The following is a 13,163-nucleotide window of genomic DNA, read 5'->3' as shown; positions in this document are numbered from 1 at the left end:
AGCTTGGGAAATTGTTATTGAATATGTCAATGCTGTTGTAATGAAATGCTTCTTCTAAGTATGTGGTTATTAAATAAATAATTTAAAAAATTAAATAGCTGTATCTATTATCTAAAGAATTTTCCAAGTCTAATAATAGATTAAAATTAAAAATTTGTTAATTATCAAAACATCTGATTTTTCAGTATTCGACTGTTTTCTTCTTGGCTTCATAGTGAATAATATGTGAAGTCATCTACATTTTCTAAAAAGCTTATTTTCATGTACCTGAATATGAAAAACCCTGCAGTTTTTTAAAGCTTATTTTTATGCCCTTCATGTGAAAATACGAAAAGGAGTGCTTTGTTCATAAGTGGAAGTTGAAAAGAAAACCCAAGTATATCCTGAGAGGTTGGATTAAACTGTTTTAAATAATGAGCCACATCTAAGAGCAATAGAAAATATGTGTTGCCAGGGCTGGAGAGATGGCTCAGTGGTTGAGAGCACTGGCTGCTTTTGCAGAGGACCCGGGGTTCAATTCCCAGCACCTACATAATAGCTGACAACCATCCATAATTCCAATTCCAGGGGAATCTAACACCACCTTCTGACCTCTGAGGGCATTGCATGACATGGGCACACTTACACACATGCAGGCAAAACACTCATATACATAAAATGAAAATAATAAATAAAATATTAAAAAAGAAAATATGTATTGCCATCCAAAGCCTTGCTACCCCTTAGCCTTCTTTCTCTTTAGTGTAAGTATATGGGGTTTTCACATTTCAAACTATGAAGCTGTACAAATGGCACCACTAGTTAAAACACAAAGGCAGGCTGAGAATATACTGTGGTTCTTTTATAAGCCATTGAATTTTCATCTTTTTAATATAATCATACTACTTGAACATATAAAGTGAGAATGTAATTTAATACTCTTTTATGATGAAAAAAGAAAATATGTGCCCTACTAATTATAGGATAAAAGTATTGTTTCCATTGTGAACACGTTATTGCACTAGAAACCTGGAAAGGTAAATGTCCCTGAAAATATGGTACAGCTGTCATACCTTACCTAACTTTAGTTGAATGTCCAATTTTTAGAAATTCTTGCTAGTGGAAACTTCCACGGGTACCTGGTGAACCACACAGTGTTCAAGTACCCAGGTACTGCATGGGGAGTCTGGGTGTACTCAAGTAATTGTGTCATATGAATTAATTTAATCTGGAGTTCCTTAACTGCCTATTCTAGGAGGACTCTAGCTTTACAAAGCATATATCTTTAAAGGTGGCTCCTAAAAGTTAGTACTTTGACTTTAAATTTAATCTGTGCCCAATAGCTATAAGACATGTGGACCTCAACTACAGGAGTTCACAAAATTAATACTGAATATTTTTGTGCTGCTTTCTGTATTTCAGAACACTTAGTGAAATACAAATCTACCCTTGGTGGCCTACCTAGACTGACTTAAGATAAATACAGAGAGGTGTCAGATAGGTAGATAAATGGCTGTTAATTGGTAACCAGTATTACTGTGTTGACACTGGTTTTCTTACAGTATTCAGAAACAGTAAAAATGAAAAATAATCTTAGTATATGCATTTGAGAAAGAAAATAAGAACATGAGACACACTGGAGAAATGTAACAGAAGTCCTTGCTGATTTTTTTTAAAAGAAAAACTCATTATTGTGGGTAAAGAGGCATATTCTACAAAGAAATCTAAATACCCTACATTTGGGGGGGATGGAAATTAAGATTTCATGAAGAAAATTATCAAACACCTTTACAGAAAATCAGTCTCTCTCTCTCTCCTCTCTCTCCTCTCTCTCCTCTCTCCTCTCTCCTCTCTCTCCTCTCTCCTCTCTCCCCTCTCTCTCCCTCTCTCCTTTCTCCTCTCTCCCTCTCCCTCTCTCTCCTCTCTCCTCTCTCCTCTCCTTCTCTCTCTCTCTCTCATCTCTCTCTCTCTCTCTCTCTCTCTCTCTCTCTCTCTCTCTCTCTTCTGGTTCTTTTGAGTCAGGGTCTTCCTGTTGCCTCAGCTGTCCTACAACTTGCTATGCAGACCAGGCTGGCCTTGATCTCACAGAAATCTGCCTGCCTCTGCCTCCCAAGTGCTAGAATTAAACCACCATGTCTGGCTAACAACCTTCTTTCTTTCTACTGCTTTTATTCCAGGGTGTTAGAGAGAGTGTCTCATACTAGTCCTTATTGGCTAGAATTCTGAAAATGACACAAGCTTAGTTTGTAATAGTAAAATACCTTTCACAAGTGACAGTTACACTTTCTCATAACAGCTGTGACATCTTATGAAGACCTTGGACTCTTTGCCTTTGGATTACCTGGAAAGGTAGTTTCCTTATTTTCCTCATTGTGTCTAGAGCCTAAAAAGGCATTTCTTTCCTTTGTTCCAAGTATATATACCATATATAAAAGGTATATATGGGAGGGGGAGGGAGGAGAGGGAAAGAGGTACAAGACTGAACGGCCTTAAGAGAATAAAAAGAAATGAAACTATGAAGAAATGGAATGATGGGAACAAAAATAAGAGAAATCTCTGTGCCCCTCCCAAAACACATCAATAAACCAGTTCAGTTCTTACATCTTGTTGATGACTTAACGAATTGTAAAATAGTAATGTTTTCCAGGGCTGGAGAGATGGCTCAGCAGTCAAGATCACTGGCCACTCTTGCAGAAGACCTGGGTTTGTTTCCCAGTACCCATATAGTGGTTAACAATTTGTAACTCCAGTTCCAGGGGAGCCAATGCCCTCTTCTGACCTCCACAGGCATTGCATGACATGGGTGCAGTTACATACATGCAGGCATAACACTCATATACATAACATAAAATAATAAATAAATGTACATGAAATAATAATGTTTTCCTTATTAACATAAAATTAAACTTATAGCATGGCTGTTTACAAAAGCAGTAATTACATAGATCATATTATTTAAGAGCTGAACAGTGATTCCCCAGGTATCCCATTGAGTCTACCCTAGAAAATTAAGGACAAAAGCTGTTAAGGGACCTAAAGCCAGTTCCACATCTGAGGACTAGACTCTCTGTACTGCTTTTCCTTCTTAAAATAGTAAAAATAACAGCAAAACATTTATTGGGCACTCATTTTTGATATGTGCTTTGATTTTAAAGTTGAGGGGAAACATTGTCTATTTCTCCCTCTTACCAGGAGTTAAACATTGCTATTAGTGTTAGAGTACTTAATTTTTTTTAATTTTTGAAAAGCTAATTCTTAAAACCCATATTTATTTTGGTTTGAAACAGGAACTTTTCTTTGGTTATAAATCTATTTTAGTACTTTCTGTTTGCCCTTATTTTTAAATTAACAAACAAAAGTTATACACATATAGCAGATAAAGAATAGTATTTTGAAATGTGTATGCAATATAGAATGACAAAATTCAACTAATTGACTTATGGATTACCTCACATACTTACTCTTTTGTTTTTAATCTAATAACAAAGCTGATTTCTCAGGAGTGAGTCTTAGAGGAAAAAGGTACAGCAATTAAGGGGAAAAACTTTTTATATTCCAGTTAACTTTGCTTTTAAAGTATAGAAGGGGGTCTTTAAATCATATACTTGGTAGCCTTGTGGCTTAGATCTTAATAATCTGAACCTTGAACAAACAGGGAATATATTATTTTGAGGGCAAAGGTTTTCTTAGTGTTCTCTGAGAACAATTTCTTTCCTAGAGATCAGAATGTTTAGTGTAATCACAGATCAATTTCCTACATATAGTTTGACCAAGGAAGAAGAAAATGTGTTTATATGAGGAAATGCCCTGGACTGAGGAGATGGCTCAGTGGCTAAAGTCCTTGCTATTCAAGCATGAGGATCTGAATTCAAATCCTTAGCACCCATATAAAACCTGGGCATGCTAGCCTGCTCCTGTATTCTCAGTGCTGAGGGGAGGGGTGCAAAGAGAGGTGAATCCCAGAGGCTTGCTGGCCACCCAGCCCAGCCCAAACAGAAAGCTAGCTCCAGGTGTAGTGAGATACCTTGCCTCAAAAAATAAGGTGGAAGATGATAGAAGAAGACTTCTAAAGTCACCTTTGACCTTCACACATGTACCATGCATGATTAGGCTAGCATACCCTCACAGGTGGGTGCATGTGTATGATTACACACACACACACACACACACACACACACACACACACACACACACACAAACACACACACGGGGGCGGGGGTAAAAGGAAAACTCCCTGATTGTTTTGCTATGATGTGTAGGTATGAATCCAGGGCCACACTGGCATCGCTGTCATTTCACAGCTGTAGTCCATATCCCTGTGTAAAAGCAGTGGCCTAAAAGAAGAGTGTGGACTGCTCTTGAGCTTCGGTTGCTGCATCATCATTTGAGCAGATGTGCCCAGCTCATAGTAGGCGGCTATGCTGGACAGAAAGGGCTCTGAATGAGTTTTGTTTTCCCATTTTCTTCTCTCCAGATATGAAATATGGTAGGGTAATTTTGTTCTGAGAATAAAATATCTTTGAAATTTTTTAAGGAAACTTAAGAAAATTTATCTTTAAATTTATGTATTTACTTACCAGATAAATAGGTATTGAGCAAAAACCATGCCATGCACTGTAGTAGACTATGAAAACTTAGATAGAAAGGCAGGCATTCATTCTGGTTTTCTATACTTAAATTTAGTCAAAGAACAGAAAAAGAATTAATACTAAGATATTATTGCTTTTGAAATGTATTCATAAAAATAAATCCATATTTCATGTGTGTTGGTCAGGATTCATTTAAACAGAAGATGGTATGCGCACATTCAAAATAGTCTTTTCACAAACCACTGTGAGTTTGGGGGAACTAATATTTAAGTGAGTTGAGATGCAAAGTTCCTTCTAGAAAACATTAGAGTGGCCATTGCTACATCTGTAGAAGTCTCGCCAGATTCTCAAATTGTTAGCCCTCTTTTGCAGACTTATGGACTCGAGATCCCAGTAAGTTAGATGATTTACAGGATAGGTGGTCTCTGTTACAGAAGGAATTCTTAGCAGAAGTGAGCCTCACGTGTGATCTGTTCCCAGTCTATGGAGGGCTGAGGAGTGGAAGGTCAGATCCAAACATTTGGCGGTTACAGTCCACTGGCACTTGAGTGATTGGAAGGCCCAAGTGAAAATTCAATATTAAACCATTTCCTGTGAGTACCTTTCTCTGAGTTTCCCAGAAGTCTCGTCCAAGATCAGAAACTAGCAATCCTCTAGACTGAACTTAGTCCTTAGGCATATTTTGTTAACTTCAGTCTTTTTTATTTTTAAATTTATTTTTAATTAAAAAAAATTTTTTTTGGCCCCCAGCTATCCTGGAACTCACTTTATTGACCAGGCTGGCCTTGAACTCACAGAGATCTGCCTGCCTCTGCCTCCCGAGTGCTGGGATTAAAGGCGTGTGCCACCATGCCCGGCTATTTTTATTTTTAAATTATTATTATTATTATTATTATTATTTTGGTCTTTTTGAGACAGGGTCTCCCTGTAGCCCCAGCTGTCCTGGAACTCACTATGTAGACCAGGCTGGCCTTGAACTCACAGAGATCCGCCTGCCTCTGCCTCCGGAGTGCTGGGATTAAAGGCGTGCGCCACCACGCCCGGCTTTAAATTATTTTTAAATGCCAGCTAATCATGCAAGTGGGAAAAAATCGAGTTGGGGACTTCCTCTAAATATTAGAAGATCAGGCTGCATTGAATCCACTTTCTCACTTGCCACCAACTGGGCAATGCTCAGAAGGCAGGAACTCCTGAGGAGGGAGTTCTGCAGTTTACTGTCGTCCTTGCCACTACCGCATGTTTAAACTCAACTTATATCACGTTTTTGAATTGGAAACATTTTGCTTAAATTTGGGAGGGTCTGAGAATGGGCTCCAGAGTTTTCTGCTATTAACCCCTGAGACTGGTATGCCCCAAAGACTGGATATAGGCCAAGCTGATATCAAAAGATTATATCGGGGGCTGGAGAGATGACTCAGCAGTTGGGGGCACTGGCTGTTCTAGAGGACCAGGGTTCGATTCCCAACACCCAAATGGTGGCTAACAACTGTCTATAGCTCTAGTTACAGGAGATCTGATGCCTTTTCTGACTGCCATGGGGATGATTGCATGACATGGGTGCATTTCCATACATGCAAGCAATATACTCATATACATAAAATAAAAATAGTAAATTTTTTTTAAAGATTATTAGTTTCTTTTATGCATTAGCACAGCACACTCCAAGCTGTTTTGGGTTGCTTACTGAAGCGGTGTGATAAAGCCAGTAAGAAAGGGACCACAAGCCAGGCATGGTGGTGCATGCCTTTAATCCCAGAGGCAGGCAGATCTCTGTGAGTTCAAGGCCAGCCTGGTCTACCTGTGAGTTCCAGGCCAGCTGGGGCTACAGGGACCACAAGCGTCCCCAGAAAGAATTCAAATTCAATTCACCACTTACTAGCTCTTTATAACACTTTTAACTATTCAAACATGACTGCCAAGAAAAATTTCAGAAATATTCTTTATAGTAGTTATGAAGCTATTAAAAGACTTTATATGATGTTTATTAATTTCATGTAGTACAAACAGCTGACAAAATTTATTTCCAGTGTTTTCAATCATGAATTCTTCATCTGTTTTCATTGTATTAGTTATTGAATTTTAATAAAATTCTGATCCTCTTATATTTTTCCCTTTTATCTTCTAAGTACATTTGTTCTTTTGTAGGTGGTGGTGGCAGGCACCATAATAATTCAGAATATTGGAGGTAAGTGTTGAAAGTGTGTCATTTATGTATGCATGTAATATAAACAATTGCTTCCCTTTGGTTTCTTGCCTTCCTACAGCTCTAGCTGGGAAACCGAATCTCTGTAGAAATAACTATCAGAAGTCCTGTACATTGGCTTTGCACTCCTTCTTGGTTGCCTTGTTTTTTTTTATTTTTATCTTTCTTGGCAATTTGGCACGTGCGCGCACACACACACACACCACCTTTGAGCTGAGGACCAATCCAGGCCTTTTGTTTGCTAGGCAAGAGTGTACCACTGAGCTAAATCCCCAGCCCCTCGTTCGTGGATTATTTTTAGTAGCACTGGTAATGATGCTTCTAAAATCACCTCTAGCCAAACCTTAACTGTTGTCTTATTTTGTCTCCAACACACCACTAAAGCATCCACTTTCTGTGGTTGTGGTACTGTTGGGTACAGTTTGGAAATGTTCCTCAGGTGAGTCTTAAAAGATTTTTCCCTCTACTCTTGCCCTCTTTTTTTAAATGTTTTATTTATTTATTGATGTGTTTGAGTGTATTGCCTGCATGTATGTGAGTGCGCCCATGCCGTGCAATGCCGTGGAAGTCAGAAGAGGGCTTCGGATTCCCCTGGAACTGGAGTTAAGGATGGTTCGTAGCTGCCATGTGAGTGCTGGGAATTGAACCTGGGTCCTCTGCAAGAGCAGTCAGTGCTCTTAACTGCTGAGCCATCTCTCCAGCCCCCTACTCTTGCCCTCTTAATTACCCCATTAAGAGAGCCTTCTTTAGAGGGAATGATGTCCCATGGGCTGTAAATAATCAGGTATGAACAGTGTCTCCTAAGTAAGAAATTAAAGAGAGGAACAAGTGGCTTAAAGAATAAATCAAAGAACAAGAAGCATTCTCAGATTTATCTACCCTCTGATTTTTACTAGGAGCTGGTCCTATAAGTGATCCTAATTCTCAGAACCATGTAGAGATGAAAATAACTATTAATTATAGACAGTTGGCCGAATGTATTAAATACTAAAATCTAACACTAGAATTGTATGTCCATGTTGTAAAGACACTGCATAGAACTGAGCAGTGTCTTCATTTCCTTTTACCATCAACAGAAATGGTAAGTAAATGCTGTTGGAATTGAGGAAAACCCACAGGAAGAGTGATGGGCACTTTGGGTCTTACACATGATTGTGTGCTCACAGGAGTTTTAATCATTTTTTTACATCTTATGGCTTTAAATAATTTAAAGATGACAACTTATGATCTGAGCTATTTCACATTAAGTACTGTTCAACCAAATTGTATCTTGGGTGAATTTCTTGGTCAAAGAAAAAATTCCATCAATGAATTGTGCTGCCATTGTTTTGGAATCCTGAATATCCATGTTTTAATTCTTTAAATTTTCATGAAAAGGATGTTACTGAATGAGAAGAATGTTTTCTTGGAGGCCATAACAAATTTTTTTCTTCCCATAGACAGTATTTCACATTTTACTCTAGAAATCAGGAAAACTATTCACATTCTTTAGGAATTTTTATAGTGACAGTTGATTTCAAGATCTGTTCAAGAATAATTTTTTTAATTTAGCAAATAGTATTGTTTAATTTGCATAGTGATAATGTTTCTGTATAGGTTCTCATTAAGACCAATCATATTTTGTTTAGATTAGAGTGAATGAGTGTTTAATAATTTGACAAATTTTTAGTTTGAATCCAAGTTTTTTAACTTGGCATGGTGCCCACTGTTGTGTCTTCTATATTTTTCGCCTAGATCTCTTCCTTTTTCTCTGACAGTTCTTTTTAGAACCTGTTGCTTCCAGGTCGAGTTTTTCTCCATCTGTGCTTCTCTCCCTCACTGTATTGTGATCTCTTCTGGGGAGTAGGTTTCATTCCCTTTGTGCTCTGAGAACTCGACACAACACCTGGGACTTCACTGTAGTGACTGGAGTTAAAATGATTTGTATGCTCTTTTGATAAGTGCTTCTTAATATTCTGGTTATATTTATCAGAAGAGAAAAGGGGAATACTAAGACTAGGAAGACAGGTCAGTTGGTAAGTGCACAAGCATGAAGACCAGAGTGCAGATCCCCAGCACCCACATAAAAGCTCAGTGTGGGGATGCATACCTGTAATCCAGTGCTGTACAAGCAGGGACAGAAGTGTGTCATTTATGCATGGTCACCTAATACACACACACACACACACACACACACACACACACACACACACACGGAATGCTGGGCCCATCACTAGCTTCAATTATTTGAAAGGCTAAACATGAAAGATTTTAAAAAGAAACTAGAGTAATCCAATATTTTCCTGAGAACAAAATTGGTTCTTATGTATAAAAATCTACAGAGAAACTAATTTGGGTTCCTCGCCGAGAATATTGTCTTAGTCTGTTTGCATTGCTATGGCAGAATATCATTGACTGGGTGATTGTAATAAACAGAAAGTTACTTAGCTTTGGAGGCTGGGAAGTCCAGGATCGGTGAAACCACATATAGTAAGGACCTTCTTAATAATGTGGCAGGAGCCATGGTAAGATAGAGCAAGGTTATCAAATTCTCATCCTTGAGCCCTTTTATAATGGGCATAAATTCATTTATGAGAATGGAATCCTTATGACCCAAACACTTTCCCCCAGATGCCACCTCCCTACACTGTTGCATTTGGGGAGTATGTTTTCTACACCCATGGCTTGGGGGACACAGTCAGATCTTAGCAAATATCCCTGTAATTAATTAAACTGTATGGTTGGTATGAGGATGACCGGCACATTTTTTTTTAAAGACAGGGTCTCCCTGTAGCCCCAACTGGCCTGGAGCTCACTATGTAGACCAGGATGGCCTGGAACTCACAGAGATCCACCTGCCTCTACCTTTTGAGTACCGGTATTAAAGGTGTGTGCCACCATGCCCAGCTCCTGCACTCTTTTTAAAGTGCAACTTGTCCCTGAAGGCATCCAAACAGAATTGGTTGGCCAACTGTCAGAATGTTCTGGAAAAGATTCTTGGATTTGATGGTATATTAATCATCAGTTCTCCACATTCTTAAGTTTGTTGGTTTGTTTGCTTATTTTAGAACTTTTTTAAAAAGCAATTTAGATGCAATCCCAGCAATTTTTAATGTCCCATAAGTTCAGAAAAGCTAGTAATGCATATTTAATTTTTAGGATGATGGCCTCTGGATTTTCTTCATATTGGTTAAAAGTGTATTTATTGAGAACCTGCTGAGTCATAAGTGAAAACATGTTTTTAGAGGTTTTTCTTTTCTTAGCCATATGTGCATAAATTATTCCTTCATTACAGTAGAATTTGAAACTTACTCTTCTAAGCAGAATACTGCATGAATGTCTGGTGTCTTGAATTGTGTTACATCCAGTCTCTGCATTAGGTAGGTATGTGCCTCAGAGAGACCCCTCATACTTAAGCTTTAGTTTTCTCTTTAGCAAGCTGTTGAGGTAGGAAATGGGGAGCTTAGGCTCCCTTTTCATATAGAAATGTGGGTTCTAACTTAGCCCTATGGGAGATGCATGTGAATTCTTTCAGATATTAACAAAGGGGCATCTGTATTTTTAGTTAGGTGGTATGTCTTAGATTCATGCTTCCGCCTTGGCCACCAGAGTACCGAGATTACAGGTGTACACCACCAGCACACTTGGTGTATTAGTTACTTTACAAGTTGCTGGGACAAAACACCTGACCAAAGCAATTTAAGAAAGGAAGGGTTTATTTTGGCTCACAGTTCTAGGAGAAGTTCATCAGGGCAGCGAAGGTATAGCAGTAGGATCATAAGGCTGCTGATCACATTGCACAGGCAGCCAGCAAGCTCTTACTTTCTCCATTTTATTCAGTTCCGGACTCCTTCCCCTGGAGTAGTGCTGTTCAAAGTTAAGGTGGGTGTTAACATAAACTAGATAATACATCATAGGTATTAGGATTCCTAGGACATCTGCCCAGAGGCGAATGTCCTAGGAATCCTAGATCCTGTTGACAATAAGTGTTAACCATTGCATCCAGCTTCTCTTTGTGCTGTGTAATCTTTAAATATTTCTCAATCTCTTGTTTCAATCTCCAATACTGAAAACAAGGAAAACAGGCCAAATGTTTATAAATTGCTCTTGATTATTTATTTCAGGGTCTTTTAGTGGAGGCCTGGGTTATTCCCTGCAATACCATATTCCATAAATTAAAAACAACTTTTTATTTATGCCCCCAGCACTTAGTAAATAGTAGGTATTCAGTAGCTGAATTATAAATATTATAAGAAAAAAAAAGGAATAAGAGGAGCACAAGAGCAGTTAATACTGCTTTAGAGAGAAAGGAAAGTTGATGGATTGACTCGGAAGAGAAGGCTACAGAGTATATAAGTGAGTATATAGTTTCTTTAGAGAGACTCTACATTCAGAACTATACTGAAAATCCACTACTACCACCCTACCCCAGACAGTCAAGCACAAGCACTAATCACAAGGGACCAGTGTGATCTAAATTATTGGGAAGGCTTTATTCAAAACTCTAAATTTTAGAATGGAAAAAAAATGCAACTCACTAAATTTAGGACTCTTAAAAATTATCTTTTTAACTTTTTCTTGTATATGTAATGTACATATCTATGTGTGTACATGTGAGTATACCTATACATCTGAGGTTTATGTCTGGTATCTTCTTCAGTTGTTCTCTACCTTAATTTTTGAAAAGATTTATTTATTCTATTTTGTGTATGAGTGTTTTGCTTACATGTATGTTAAGTATACCATGTGTATAGTTGGTGCCTGTGGAAGCCAGCAGAAGACATCAGGTCCTCTGGAACTTGAGTTACAGGTGCTTATAAGCTAATATGAGTGCTGGGAACTTAATCTGGGTCCTCTGCAAGAATAGCGTGCAGGTGCCCACAGAGTAGAAGAGGATGTCAGATCCCCTGGAGCTGGAGTTATAGGTGGTCGTGAGCTCCCCAGCATGGGTCCTGAGGTCTGAACTCTGGTCTTCTGGAAGGGTTATATAAACTTTTAACTACTGAGACATCTCTTCAGCCCCAAACCTAATTTAGGACTCTTACTTCAAAGTTATAGAATTCTTTGCCTTTGGAAAATGGAGAGCCATATAGGAAATAGTATTTAATGTGATTTCTGATCTCTCAACAGTAATGACTTGAGCCTAAAATAGGCCACTGCCAGGTATAGCCCTCTGTTGCCCCTTCCTCAGGAACTGGAGTAGCATTTGCTGCAAGTTTCTGCTGTGACAGGGTCAGAAAGGAAGCACCTAAGAGTGCTGTTACAGGCAGAGAATTCTAGCATGGAGTCTCAACTTAGTAAATGGACTAGTAAGAGGAATTGTAGTAGAAAAGGCCAGTTGGTTCTCTCTCCCTCCTTAAAAACTGTTAAGGAAGGTAGTCTTACACTAAATTGAATCTTCTTTTTATAATTTTTTTTAATTTTTAATTTTTGGGTTTTTGTTTTTTTTTGTAACAGGGTCTCCCTGCAGCCTCAACTGGCTAGGAACTCACTCTGTAGACCAAGGTGGTCTTGAACTCACAGAGATCTGCCTGCCTCTGCCTACAGAGTGATAGGATGAAAGGTGTATGCCACCATACCTGGCTTAAATTGATTGGACTTCTGAAGTTGCCATTCTGTAGGCTAGACCAACACTAAGCAAACCCCCACTCATCTTAGTGAGGCAGAAGTCCTGCTATGTCTCAGAAGTACACAGTTAAAGCAGTTTGTGTTCTTATTCCATATTGCCCAACTCAGTGCATGGAGAAGGGAATGACTCCTAAAGACGTGTTAAATTATTATTTTGCTTTCATACAATTTGAATGATCATTATAGATAGCATATTCTTTCCCTAGTTCTTTAAAGCTCCAAGTCCTTAAAAGAGATTAAAGATATAATAACCACACTTTGTAAAAGCGGAACTCTAGCTGCTATAGTTTTACTAAAACCTCCAGAAATTGCTAGAATGACCCAGATTTTCCAGCCTGACACTGGGTCCACAAACTTTAGCAGCCTTGATTAACACTTTATTTGGGACTATAAGGCTTTAGAGAAACCCAACAGCTTTCTATGCACTTAGGCCACATAGAATCTGCATCTGATAAGCAAGAAGATACCAGCCCAATCAGACATGATGCCTCATACACACCCCCCAAAAAATTAAAGAAGTTCAGTTTAATATAAAACTATTTAACGGTTTTTAGGAAAAGAGCCCTGTGTGAACCAGCTGGCCTTTTATACTGTAATTCTTAACCTCTTACTAGTCAGTTTACTAAGTTGAGACTCTGTGCTAGAATGTTCTGCCTATAACAGTACTCTTAGATGTCTTCTTTCTGACCCTGTCCCAGCAGAAATTTGCAGCAAATGCTACTCCAGCCTCCTAAGAAGGGACAGCAATTCAGGCCAGCCAGGACTGCATAGAGAGATCTGTCAAT

General features: G+C 38.6%; 1 protein-coding gene across 3 annotated transcripts in view; it reads left to right on the top strand.

Annotated features, from left to right (window-relative positions):
* The window catches only part of Slc38a6 (solute carrier family 38 member 6), a 66,636-nt gene that overhangs the window by 20,456 nt on the left and 33,017 nt on the right, over window positions 1–13,163 (top strand). For all 3 annotated transcript variants that reach the window (XM_029566651.1, XM_008839481.3, XM_029566652.1), the window contains 2 exons: window positions 2,276–2,328; window positions 6,714–6,753. In XM_029566651.1, the coding sequence (XP_029422511.1) occupies window positions 2,276–2,328; window positions 6,714–6,753 (93 nt within the window). The remainder of the gene's footprint in view (window positions 1–2,275; window positions 2,329–6,713; window positions 6,754–13,163) is intronic.

Source organism: Nannospalax galili, unplaced genomic scaffold (genome assembly GCF_000622305.1).
Source record: "Nannospalax galili isolate Female #2095 unplaced genomic scaffold, S.galili_v1.0 scaffold336, whole genome shotgun sequence".
In the NCBI taxonomy this organism is placed as follows: domain Eukaryota; kingdom Metazoa; phylum Chordata; class Mammalia; order Rodentia; family Spalacidae; genus Nannospalax; species Nannospalax galili.
The sequence above is the reverse complement of the archived record's forward strand: the minus strand, read 5'-3'. Positions and strand labels throughout refer to the sequence as shown.